We start from the raw sequence: 13,816 nt of genomic DNA, 5'->3' as shown, positions 1-13,816 counted from the left end.
GCAGCAATGTCCACAATAGCCAAACTATGGAAAGAGCCAAGATGTCCATCAACAGAGGAATGGATAAAGAAAATGTGGTATATATATATACAATGGAATATTGTGCAGCCATCAAAAAACCCCCAAATCTTGCCATTTGCAACGACATGGATGGAACCAGAGGGTATTATGCTAAGCGAAGTAAGTCACTCAGAGAAAGACATGTATCATATGATCTCACTGATATGAGGAATTCTTAATCTCAGGAAACAAACAGGGTTGCTGGAGTGTTGGGGGGTGGGAGGGAAGGGGTGGCTGGGTGATAGACATTGGGGAGGTTATGTGCTATGGTGAGCGCTGTGAATTGTGTAAGACTGTTGAATCATAGACCTGTACCTCCGAAACAAATAATACATTATATGTTAAAAAAAAAAAAAAAGAAGATAGTAGGAAGGGAAAAATGAAGGGGGGAAATCGGAGGGAGAGACGAACCATGAGAGACTATGGACTCTGAGAAACAAACTGAGGGTTCTAGAGGGGAGGGGGGTGGGGGGATTGGTGGTGATAGCCCCGTGATGGGTATTAAAGAGGGCATGTACTGAATGGAGCACTACGTGTTAGACGCAAACAATGAATCATGGAACACTACATCAAAAACTAATGATGTAATGTATGGTGATTAACATAACATAATAAAATTAAATTAAAAAAAGAATCTGTACCCTTTTTTTAAGTCAATGGTCTGTAATGAGGTTCAGTAGCAAGCATCAGGTCTTTTTATCTTTCTAAGAGCTCCGTGAATCTGAAAATTTTTTAACGAGGATTTCTATGGGCAAGATTCTATACCCACTTTTAGGCTCTTTACTGAAATACAGAGATAATCCAGAGCATTCCATGGAAAATGTGCTACTCTCAAAATATTCACCAACCCAAAGCCACAACCTCCTAAGGGGATTGCGGGAATGTTGATTCATTTACTTTAAGTAGGGAGTTACTGATTTATCTGGTTTTGCAAATAAGTTAAAAATAGTGCATAATTTTAAGAGTCAGTCTGCCCTCTCATTGAGGCATGAGAATAATTAAACTTGTGAAATCACACTTATTTACTAGCTATTTGCTGTCATAAATTTGTTAACAAATACATCAGTGATTGCCTTTTTTTAGGACTAGTTTAAATGGGGATATCAATCAAGAATTCAAATGTATCATTTTAATTTCATGTATGAATTATCCTCTAATTTAAATGACTGAAGTACACTTTAAGTTTTTAAGTCCACAATGCTTTATGGTGTGTTTGTATTTATCTTTTCAAGTCCAACTGTAAGAGCGCAGCAGCAAAACCCTGCATATTTCCAGTACTTTCTCTTCCTGCTGTTCTGCTTACAGCGGAGAACAGAGAGAAGGGAGTTATGTGACATTCCACCTGCTGAACTGTCCTCATGGTAATAGCCCCTTGCACATCTCTGAATTTCTTGCTGTCAACTTCTCCCAGGACTCCTCATGAGTACTGAGATAACCACTCTCCCCACTGCTCGGCGTCTGGTTAGGAATTTCAGCATTTTCCCCAACATTTGCTGGGAAAGGGAGACAGACGGTTTTCTGATCTTTGATTGGGCAAGTTGGTGGCGTGTTCTCATCACTAGGTGGCGCTGTCCGTGGCAAACAGGAATTTCATAATCGCAGCTATTTACCATCTAAAGATAAATGTTGATAGGAAGTGGACACTTCTCAAGTAACAAGGAAATGAAGGCCTTTCTGCTGTCATTATGAAGAAAATCCTAAATAGGCTAGTCAAAACACTGCGTTTGGTTAGGCCTCAAAGTGTAGCAATAAATATGCGGGAGACATTTTAATCTGAGGACATTTAAAAAATAATTTTGCTTTTAAATATACAGACTTCTTATAGTTTCGGGGCATTCCAACGTGTAATCTTTAACTAATGGTGTAGACAGTTTAGAAGCAACAGAAAAATGTCATTTAAGGCAAACTGGGCTCCTTTTCCCACAACCACTGATACAGGCTTCATTCTACAAGTTTTGTAAGGTTATATTTATTTGCTTACTTAAGATGAGGTTTAAAATTGAAACTGTATTGTGCTTATCTAATGTAACTAAGTCATTTTCATTTAAATGGTCTTTACAGATTGTTTTATCATATCATAGATCACATTATTGACTTATCACATTATTAAAAATTAAAAGTACACAATGACTTGGAAAACTTTGTATATTTCCTTGAGGCCAGTGAAGCTTATGGTCTGGCCTATTAGTAAATGACACTGGGATAGCTACTGTGAGACCAAAGCCACTTAAAAGTGCCTTGCGTACAGAATGCAGGATAGCCAAGTTCTCTAGAAGCAGCTGCGACTTCAGATGGATAAGTAATTCAAGTGTTCTGTTTCTAAAGGCACAGGGTGGTTACGGCAAAAGGGAAGCAGAGAAATGAAGTCTGCATGGGCTGTAGCTGCTCATCAAATCTAAACCAAATCTGTCACTTAAGGGTCATGAAATCATCAGGGTGAGTCACCACCAGCATTTTTTTAATTGAAAGAGAAGAGAGAACGAAAATGAGAAACTATCAGAATGCTTTATACATAATAAGAGTCATTTTGTGAAATTCTGTTTGATTTTTCTACATATTAGCATGTGCACTGGGTCATGCAGGAGTGGAAAAATTTTCCCTTCCTCCCTTCCAGGTTCCTTGGCTGGTTTAATAATTAACTTGACCTAAAACAGATTATCAGGAGAAAAACAAATTTAATTTCATATGGGACCCCCCGAAATATGAGACTGAAGGTCAAGTGGGGGCAATTGAAGCTTATATGCCATCCTGACCTAAGGATTGGGAGAGGAGCCAGGGGCTGCAAAGGGAGGAGGGCAGTTCAATGGACATAAGAAGAACAGATGTTTGGTAATTACAAGTTTGCCCTGCCATGCAGATAGGTCTTTCAGATTAAAAAGTTATCCTTGGTTATAGCTCTTTTTCTCGGCTGGGCCCCCTGTATAAATTCTTTTAGGTAGTTAAGGAAGAAGTTAAAGTTTTTCCTGAGTCTCCTGGGTCTTGATTGCCTTCAGCTCAAAATAATCTACATGCCAAAGTGACATATTTTGGGGTGGCCTATTTTATTCCCCTTTAGTGACCCATGATAATAAATATGCTATGCCTCGTGACTCTTTCCTTTCTATACATTTTAATATTCTGTCATTAGTCACTTTTTTGCATTTTCCTGGTCATTTGATGCTCAAAGTGGTCTACTTTGCTTTATTTATGTCTTTCTCATTTTATCTTTCTGTTTCCCATTATCAGGTCATATCAGGGTGACTGAGAATGTGCTTTTAAATTTCTGTGTTTAAGACGCAAAACAACAGTCCTTCCGTGTGTCCTCACAAGGACAGGGTCCATTGGATTCGGATGAGGCATAAGAGTAGAACTCTCTGGAAAAAGGGAAAGAGGCATGCTTTCTTAAGCTCCAGTTATCAGAGAACATGAAGAAAGAGGCTTTTTTTCAGTTTTCCTGGCATAACAATTCCAAAGACTTATTATTATTTTTTTTTGTCAGGCAAAGGCTAGTTTCAAAGTAATTTGTTACTTGACATCTACCAAAGGCAGAGGAAGGAATGCCATGACTCATTATCTTCAGTAGCCAATCGTCATTGCAAAATCAGAGAAAAAAAATCTACAAAAAAGAATTATGACTTAGACAAATATAGTGAACCAATGTTTTACTGTCATGGGAGTTGAGACAGAGTTCCATAAAGACCTTTAAAGTGGGCAAGAAGCAAAACAGGAGAAAATAAATGAAAAACGAAGTTATTGCAAACAAGAACAGTTCCATAGAAGCCCAAAATAACATAAACAAATTAAAAAGGAAAAGTTGAGCTAGTGTCTCCATTTTCTAAACCTGTGTCACAGAAAAGGACTAACACACGCAGGCACGTTTTTGTTCTGGTGAGTGTACACTGACCATTGCCTTCCTTCAACCCCCACATCCTTACAAAGAGAGCTGCCGACAGACACGGTGCTATGTGAGATAGCCATCTCAGGGAAAGATTTACATAAAAGGGCACTGTTCCATGCTGGCTATTGTACACAGTAAAAGTGCACGACCCATGTAGTAGTAGGAATAAATACCAAAACCCATTACATTGACTTTGCATTATAGACAGAACATACAGGATTACAAGAACTAGTCATACCTTCCAAGGCAAATATTCTTTCTCCCAGAGCTTCAACAATAGTGACTAGAGCCAATTCATCAGAGACGTTGAAGAAATGCTTTTCAGTGGGTTCACTTGCAATTGATTTTATTTCTTCCACAAATTTTTCAGTGCTTAAATTTCCTCTGTTATAGCTCCCAAGAATCTAAGACATGACAAAATGGCAAGAATATATTTTAAATTCTATGTGTTAAATAAGGATCCCAAGCATTTTGTCAATAAACAAGAGAGGTATATAGTATATTAATTCAATGCAATTTTTATGTACTTCCATATTCTTGGAAGAACAATCTTCAGTATATGTAGATTCCCTAATATTAACTGTTATATACTGTAATTGGTGTAGGAAAATATAAAGGGCAATCTTGTATGTTTGTGAGAGTTTCTTCTCTTGCATTCCTGTGTCCCTGTTTATGAACAGCTCTATCTTTAAAGTCTGACAGTTCAAAAGTAAGTTATAGTTTCTGAATGTCTCTGCTATTATTCCAGCCCATGCCACCCCCATTTGTTGGCAAAAATAATTAGCAAGTGAGTTACTTGATCTTGAATAGGCAGTTCTTCCTGATAATCTTACCAAGAGCCAGTCCCACATATATATTTTTTAAACAGATATTAAACTAAATAGTAATCTAACTTGGTAATCTAGAAAATAAACAATCGGGACCTTCCTGTTTGAAACCAAATGCTCAAGACAGGGACACCCCCTACCCACCCTTTTTTATAGAGTAGAGAGAGAGGCAGGAATTATCTGTTATAGTTCACCATAATTATTTAGATGTATTAGCAGGTTTTCTCAAACATCTATTTTATATTTTAAGGTAAGGTTTATTGAGATATAATTTATATACAGTAAAACTCACCCTTTCTAGGTATACAATTCTAAAGTTTTGACAACCCACACAGTTGTGTTACTACCACTTCAAGATGTAGACCATTTCTATCAGTGTTCCCTCTTGCCCCTTTGTAATCAATCCCTTCCTCCCCCTAACCCTTAAAACCACTGATGTATTTTCTGTCCTTAAGGCTTTGCTTTTTCCAGAATGTTATATTTATGAATTCATATAGCATGTAGCCTTTTGTGTCTGACTCCTTTCATTTGCATAATGCTTCTGACAGTCATTCATGTTGCCCCATGTATCAGAAGTTCAGTCTTTTTTTATTGCTAGTAGGATTCCATTGGATAGATGCACCCAAACTGGAAACAATCCAAATGTCCATGTAAAGTATGGAACAAATTGTGGTAGATGCATACAATGTATAATAAGAAAATGAATGACTGATGCACAATATATCATGGCCAATCATTATGTTGAGTGAAAAGTTAGACACAAAAGAGTATATACTATATGATTTCATTTACATAAAATAAAATAGGCAACTTAAGCTGTGGTGGTGTAAGTCACACCAGCAGTTACTACAGAAGTGAGTATTAAAAAAATGAAAGTATAGGGAACTTTCTGGGGGTGATGGAAATGTTCTATATCTTGATTGACGTATTGGTTACATGGGTGTATGCAATTATCTAAACTCATCAATTTGTTCACTTTGTACATAATTTTCACACTGAAATTTTGCATTTCACTGTATGTGAACTATGATGGCTTGTAATAATATGGATGAATCTTAGCAATATTAAATTTTAAAAGTTTCAAAATACTATATCCAGCATGACACCCTTTTTATAAAGTTAAATAAAAGGAAGACTTTTAGAATTTTTTAAGATACGTATAGCTACCAAGAGATTAGAAAAAGAGAGCAAGAGATGAGTATAGGATTTGGGCTGATGGTTATCAGGTAGAGGACTCCAGGTGGTGAATGTGGTCAGGCCCATAGATGCTTATACTGGATACTTAAAATATGTATACAGGTACAATAATAAACATAGAAACCTATAAAGTGGGCCATACTTGCACAAATGATGAGGTCTCCTAAACCAAGGATCATGATTAATTCAATTCTATGCTCCTGGAATCCAAAAAACAAAGGTAAGATTTTGAGCTCTGTGCTATTGCTTGATTTTTAGAATATCCTACTCCTTGGGGACAAGAAAAATCATGACCTCCAGTGACCATGAAGATACCAGAAATTTCTAGCTTCACTTTCCATTTCTAAATCATAGATATAGATTTGTCTAGCATCATTAAACTGAGACTCTAGGGTGCCTTCAAAGTCCCATTGCAACACAGACCTGCCATAGTCCCCAAATGCAGTTCAGCATTATGGACTGGGTGGATCCTGGACACATGGGTGGGCCGGCACAGGTGGAGGTGCCCAGCAGTCCTGGTCCTCATCCTCACTGGGTCTTCTGGCCACACACCCCTGCCTCTCCTTCTCTGAGCACCCATCTCGGGCCCATTCTCCTTCAGCTGCCTGTTCTAGGCATCTGCATGCATTTTTTAAATGTCAGATTCAAAATGGTAGATTTTAAAACTGATATTTTTATTAAGAAGGGTACAATTTTTACTTATAGTTAGAAAAAAGCTGAAATTACTGTTTTAGGTATTGCTATTTATGATCTACCATATACTTGTTCATTTGTATTATAAAATGTATGAGGGTTTAGATTAGTAACTGAATCATTAAAATGTACACTAAACGTTAATGTGAGCATACGAGTTGTATGCCAGCTAGTCAGGCAGGCAGCACAGATGGCAGCTTTGGAATTTTCCTTCCTAGTGTCAAGGTGCTGGGGAATTGATTCCTGTTCCTTCCCCTTGCTTGACTCACACCCACCCCATTCCCACAGAATATCTGGGAGGAGTCCCTAGCAATACCACCTATCTGCACACACAGGTCTTCATCAAGGCCCTTGTCTCTCGTTTAGCTCTGTGTCTACCTATAAAATGTGTTCATGAGGCACATGCCCTAATGTTTGTGAAGAACTTTGTGCTACTTTGAAAAAGTGAGCAATTTAGGAAATCGGCACACTATTTGGGTAGCTTTTTGATTTTTGAAACTAACTCTCTACTACTTGTCCAGATACCGGTAAGAAGGTCAATACCAGGAGTTTGCAGAATTGCACGAGAACACAAAAACTCAGATCCTGTCTACTTGGCTGAAAAGCAAATGTCAACCATCAGAAATGGTTTATATTTGAGCAGAGACCACTGGTGCTTTTCCCACTTTAGCTACTTGATGGTGGAAGAGAATTAATGGAAATGAATGTAGAGAATTGTCCAGATAAGGGAGGGAAAATCCAAGGGCCACTTGCTTTTATTGCCTTGAACAAATTCTCTCTTGTACTTAAAAACAATTAAGATGATCTTCTTATAGTTGAGTATTTCCCCACATCTAGATGGACATGCCCCAAAGAAAGCATGGAAAAGATGGGAGAGAGTCTCCAGCCTCCAGAGCCTCCATCACACCTGTGTGTCCGTTTCGGGATCACTGGGGTCTTGCTCCACACCTCACTCTATACCTGGTATTCTTCTCACACACTGTTAGGTTCCTTTTGGTCAGCAGTTTTGCTACGTATGGATTTCTTTTAGATTCATACAAATTCTACATCATGTGAGGCCCTCTGAGTCTCCACTATTTTACCTAATTTATCCTATAAGTTATATGATATCTTTGGATGGAAAGTCACCATCTTTCCCCCTTAGTCCCTATTGAACATATTCTAGATTCACTATTGCATTGACATGTTAACTTCCATTTCACTTATAAAGTGATGAATTTGAAAATACACATAAAAATTGTAAAGATGGGGCGCCTGGGTGGCTCAGTTGGTTAAGCGACTGCCTTCGGCTCAGGTCATGATCCTGGAGTCCCTGGATCGAGTCCCGCATCGGGCTTCCTGCTCGGCAGGGAGTCTGCTTCTCCCTCTGACCCTCCCCTCTCTCATGTGCTCTCTCTCATTCTCTCTCTCTCAAATAAATAAATAAAATCTTTAAAAAAAATTGTAAAGATGTTTGGACCATGCACGGTTGAGGTTCTTAGTTGTGATGTAAACGTTATCAGGTATTTAGTGCTCTATGTGACAGACAGAGACAATTGGATAAAGTTCAATGGGGAAAATGTCCAAGTGACATACATAAATAATAAAAATAAAACATAAATGTAACATGAGAGTATATATTTAGAAGAAAATATAAGAAGGAAAAATTTCCCAGGAAGTACTGTGACTTGTATCCAGTTTGAACTATTTTGTATTAAGGAATAAAAAATGAAAACAGAAATGTATTCTGATCCTTCACCCAAGGATCTGGTGTTTGTAGAAACATTATTTTCTATGAGTGAGAAGAAATACAAAATAACATTTATAAATTACTTCTGTTTCACTTTATACAAATATGTAAAGCCCAGGCATTTGGTATTCTGTTAATATTTACCTCAAGTAGACATCCAGAATTGAAGTTCCCTTGAGGCAGATGTGTCAAATGTAAAGTGTACAATTCATTTACATGTACTAGAGTGCCTTTTGTGTGCAAATGAATGAAGTGCTAAGATACTTTCTAACTTCTCTTATTTTCATTTGAATGCTGTAAATGATACACATTTCACAGTCATTATAATCCCAGCCATTATCATCTAAGATTAGAATATGAATGTAAAACAGGCTCCTGCTGGCAATGTCTAGTATCCTCAAGCGACAGAGCACAGACCATGTAGAATACATACCAGTTTAGGACCCTCACCAAGTCTGAGAGTTTAATGGGCCATGTTTGCAGTTTTATCATAGAGTGCTTAAATTTTCAATAGTCAGTTAGTTTGGGGTATTGTCTTCCCCAAAACACATCTTTGCGGTGTTCAGGATCAAATGGTGAGTAAAAAAAAAAAATTGAGTAGGAGGAACAGCCCAGGTGGCAATAGGAGCAGACCCCCAGGTATATTTGATCCATGTGAAGCATGAATGGAGCTTCAGAAATGCCTAAAACCTTTCTGTGTGAATGCACAAGGAGAGGAAATAAAATAACTGTCTTATTTCCTAGTTCAGTGCAAACTAAAAAATACAAGTTTCACTGGGGAAAAGAAATATGAATTGGGAAAATAACAATTCTTGCTGAAGTGAAATTTTCCTATACATTATTTATAAAAATTTGAAGAGCAATTTGACAATAATTCATTGATTAAAACAGGAAAGGAACTCATAATTTTATGATTCTCTAGGAAAATTAATGGAATTATGAGAACCCTTTTTGACCAGTTGGGAGGCAAAGTATGAATTACCAACCAGGGATCCAACCAAGGGAAACATGATGACTTAAGGACAAGAAATACTGTATATGTAGCCAGATACGCTGTAAAAGTGATGTAAGCTTCACTTAAAATTAAGAAGTCATTCATTGCTAGTACAATATCTGCTTTCCAGTGAAGTTTTTTTAACGTTGTTAATGCTGCTGATGGTTTACTCAGATCATTGCCTGCTACAGTGGTACCTGGAAAGCCAGGCTATATTCTCTGCAGGGAAGCTGAACAAACGATAGCACTTCTGATATCCAGTTGTCTGGGACAAACTGGGCATATATTGGCTTTGCATACTGAAAAGACCAGCCATAGACTCTTAACTGTGGCCAGTATCACTGAGTGAGGCTGGATCTATGGAATTATTCTCAACCACAGAAGAGATCAAAATAGTTACAGTAACTATTATAATGAGAGGCAATAATGGATTGATAGTAATTGGCAAAAGGTAATTTATAGAAGTAACAACAAGGGAAAAGAGAAATAATGAGGTGTTTTAATTTTTCACATCTGTATCCCAAATAAAAAGAACATTGTTGGACATTGGGCTCTCTCCATAGTTTGGCTATTGTTGATAATACTGCTATAAACATCAGTGTGCATGTATCCCTTCGAATCTGTGTTTTTGTATCCTTTGGGTAAATACCTAGTAGTGCAATTGTGGGATTATATGGTAGTTCTATTTTTAACTTCTTGAGGAACCTCCATACTGTTCTCCAGAGTGGCTGTATCAGTGTGCATTCCCACCAATAGTGCAAGGGGGTTCCCCTTTCTCTGCAACCTCACCAACAGCTGTTGTTTCTTGTGTTGTTAATTTTAGCCATTCTGTGGTGTGCTGATATCTCATCATGGTTTTGGTTTGTATTTCCCTGATGATGAGTGATATTGAACATCTTTTCATGTTCTGTTAGCCATCTGGATGTCTTCTTTGGAAAAGTGTCTATTCATGTCTTTTGCCCATTTCTTAACTGGATTATTTGTGTTTTGGGTGCTGAGTTTGATAAGTTCTTTATAGATTTTGGATATAAGACTTTATCAGAATGGATAAAGAAGATGAGGCACACACACACACAAAGGAATATTACTCAGCCATCAAAAAGAATGAAATCTTGCCATCTGCAACAATGTGGATGGAGCTAGAGTGTATTTTGTTAAGTGAAATAGGTCAGGTCGAGAAAGACAAATACTACATGATTTCACTTATATGTGAAATTTAAGAAACAAAACAGATAAACATATGGGGGGGGGAGGGAAACAAACCATAAGGGACTTTTAAAGATACAGAACAAATTGAGGGATTATGGAGGGAGGTAGGTGGGGGATGGGCTAGATGGGTGATGGGGATTAAGGAGGGCACTTTGTGATGAGCACTGGGTATTATATGTAAGTGATGAATCACTGAATTCTACTCCTAAAACCAACATTGCACTGTATGTTAACTAACTAGAATTTAAATAAAAATTTGAAAAGGAAGAAAAAAAGGATATTGTTGCAATCAGAAGTTGCCTTGTTTATAAGCAAGTCATCTTGGTTATAAAATAAGTACAGTCACCTTGCCCCTGGGAGGCAGTGAATCGATTTTGTGTTCTGGGAGTTTATCAGGGATGAATCACTCTTCTTCCCTTCCTACAACGGGGTGGGATGTCTTTCACTGATCATACTTTTGAAAGGAAAGGAGGAAATCTCACTGATGAAATACTGAAAAACCATTATGTGTAATATCTGATTCTTACTTACAGTAAATAAAAGAGGTTTTGTCGAAAAACAATTTAGGCTAAACTCTTACAGTTCTGAAAGTTTTGCTTCCTGACTTGTTTAAAAAATCAATTTATATTAAGAAGACACCCTCCTCCTAGGCAGAGGGCACATGCTATGGAATTGAGAGTGAAATGAAGGCTGTACACAGTTGTTAGTGAGGCTGAAATAAAGTTTGATAGTCCATGGGGGAATCTCTGAAGGTTTCTGTGCAAGGGGGCAACACAGTTTATCTCTAAGATTCCTTCTAGCTCTAAAGCATCATGATCTTATTATTTCATGGTTGTAAACTCCTCTAGTTAAATATCCTTAAGAAAAATAGTATTTATTGGTTGCCTCACCTACCAATAAATAGGTGCTAGATGTTTTCAGTCATTATCTCACTGATTCTTTATCTGAGAGAAAGAGAAAGAAACAATATTTACCCTTTATCTTTACAGATAAAGAAGCTGAAGCTTGGAGTACTAAGTGACTTATCCACTGTCACAAAGGCATAAATTGAACAAAGGTCTTTCTAGCTCCAAAATATACTCTTCTCTACCCTCTCCCCCTTCTTCTCACTTTTGGAAAATGTCCATGGGTTTGTTGTTGTTTAAGGTTATGACATTATAGGACACACTTAGTGTCTCTGTGCTGGGTCTTTTTGCTCTGGTACAAGGGCTGGAGAGGACTGTGGTGCTCTTTGGAAGTCTGGGGAAGTGAGTGAAAACAGGTTAGGACAGTCCTGCAGCACCTTCCAGAGATCTGCTGCAGCAAGAGAGACTGGGAACCAGGGAAAAACAGCCCAGGGCAGTGGTACAGACGGTCAGTAAAGGGGTATCTGGAGACTTGGTCATGTGGCCTACAGCCATGAAACCCCGTGTCCCTTGGCTTCCTCATTCATAAAATGGGAAAAGGAAAGTTGTCCTGCTCTCTTTGGGGTGCCACAAAGGACAAAGAAAGGTATCTAGGACACAGAAAAAAAAAAAAAGACTATGGTAGGTTACAGAGTGCTATATGCATGATAATTTAAATTATTTTCCATATTTCCATTTGAAAGGTGGAATTTTTACTTCTCCTTTTCTAAATGTCCCTCTTCATGGGGTGGCACCATGAAATTGAATCATCTCAGTTCATGGAACTATTAGAAGTTGATTTAGAAAAGACAAATCACTATTAAGAGGTAAAAAGCACTCTGTCTCTATTTTTTTTTTTTTTTTTGCATTTTGAGAGACAAATGTTATTAATAATGGATTGCTTTTATATTGATACAGATTTGCGCACAAAGAGCTGAAGTACTTTATATGTAATATCTTCTGTATCATCAATAGCAGGCTAGGCTTTTCCTTGGAACTAAATGAAATTTCTTCTCTGATCCTTTTTCCTTTCTTGTCCAGCTTAAATACAATTACAGAAAACATTTTAGAGCTGCTGGCTGCACAGTTAGGGACTATGAAGTATGGAGGAAATGGAAAGTCCGGCTTTGTGATGCCATCAGCTTTGGTTTTCTTTTTCTACATTCCTCTGGCTATTCAGGTCTTTTCTCGTTCCATACAAGTTTTAGGATTATTTGTTCCATCTCTGTGAAAAAAGTTGATGGCATTTTGATGGGATTGCATTGAATGTGTAGATTGCTCTAGGTAGCATAGATATTTTAACAATATTTATTCTTCCAACCCACAAGCATGGAATGTTTTTCCATTTCTTTGTGTCTTCCTCAATTTCTTTCATGAGTATTTTATAGTTTTCTCAGTACAGATCCTTTGCCTCTTTGGTTAGGTTTATTTCTAGGTATCTTATGGTTTTTGATGCAGTTGTAAATGGGATCGACTCCTTAATTTCTCTTTCTTCTGTCTCATTGTTGGTGTATAGAAATGCAACTGATTACTGGGCATTGATTTTATATCCTGCCACTTTGCTGAATTCCTGCATGAGTTCTAGCAATTTGGGGGTGGAATCTTTTGGGTTTTCCACATAGACTATCATGTCATCTGTGAAGAGAGTTTGACTTCTTCTTTGCCGATTTAGATGCCTTTTATTTCTTTTTGTTGTCTGATTGCTTGGGCTAGGACTTCTAGTACTATGTTGGAGAGTGGGCATCCCTGCCATGTTCCTGACCTTAGGGGAAAAGCTCTCAGTTTTTCCCCATTGAGAATGATATTTGCTGTGGGCTTTTTGTATATGGCTTTTATGATATTGAGGCATGTTCCCTCTATCCCTACACTGTGAAGAGTTTTAATCAAGAAAGGATACTGTACTTTGTCAAATGCTCTTTCTGCATCTATTGAGAAGATCATATGGCTCTTGTCTTTTCTTTTATTCATGTAGTATATCATGTTGATTGATTTGCAGATGTTGATCCAACCTTGCAGCCCAGGAATAAATCCCACTCGGTCATGGTGAATAATCCTTTTAATGTACTGTTGGATCCTATTGGCTAGTATCTAGGTGAGGGTTTTGGCATCAATGTCCATCAGGGATATTGGTCTGTAATTCCCCTTTTTGGTGGGGGTCCTTGTCTGGTTTTGGAATAAAGGTAATGCTGGGCTCATTGAAAGAGTTTGGAAGCTTTCCTTCCATTTCTATTTTTTGGAACTGTTTCAGAAGAATAGGTATTAATTCTTTAAATGTTTTGTAGAATTCCCCTGGGAAGCCATCTGGCCCTGGGCTCTTGTTTGTTGGGAGATTTTTGATTACTACTT

General features: G+C 37.7%; 1 protein-coding gene across 2 annotated transcripts in view; it reads right to left on the bottom strand.

Moving 5' to 3' along the window:
- LOC118006776 (integrin alpha-1-like) overlaps nucleotides 1–13,816 on the bottom strand; it is a 170,762-nt gene that overhangs the window by 61,480 nt on the left and 95,466 nt on the right. For both annotated transcript variants that reach the window (XM_034999543.1, XM_034999544.1), the window contains exon 9: nucleotides 4,176–4,341. In XM_034999543.1, the coding sequence (XP_034855434.1) occupies nucleotides 4,176–4,341 (166 nt within the window). The remainder of the gene's footprint in view (nucleotides 1–4,175; nucleotides 4,342–13,816) is intronic.

The sequence above is a fragment of the Mirounga leonina genome, unplaced genomic scaffold (genome assembly GCF_011800145.1).
Source record: "Mirounga leonina isolate KUSES-001 unplaced genomic scaffold, KU_Mleo_1.0 Mir_99, whole genome shotgun sequence".
NCBI classification, from domain to species: domain Eukaryota; kingdom Metazoa; phylum Chordata; class Mammalia; order Carnivora; family Phocidae; genus Mirounga; species Mirounga leonina.
Note: the sequence above shows the minus strand (reverse complement) of the source record. Positions and strands in the feature narration are given on the sequence as shown.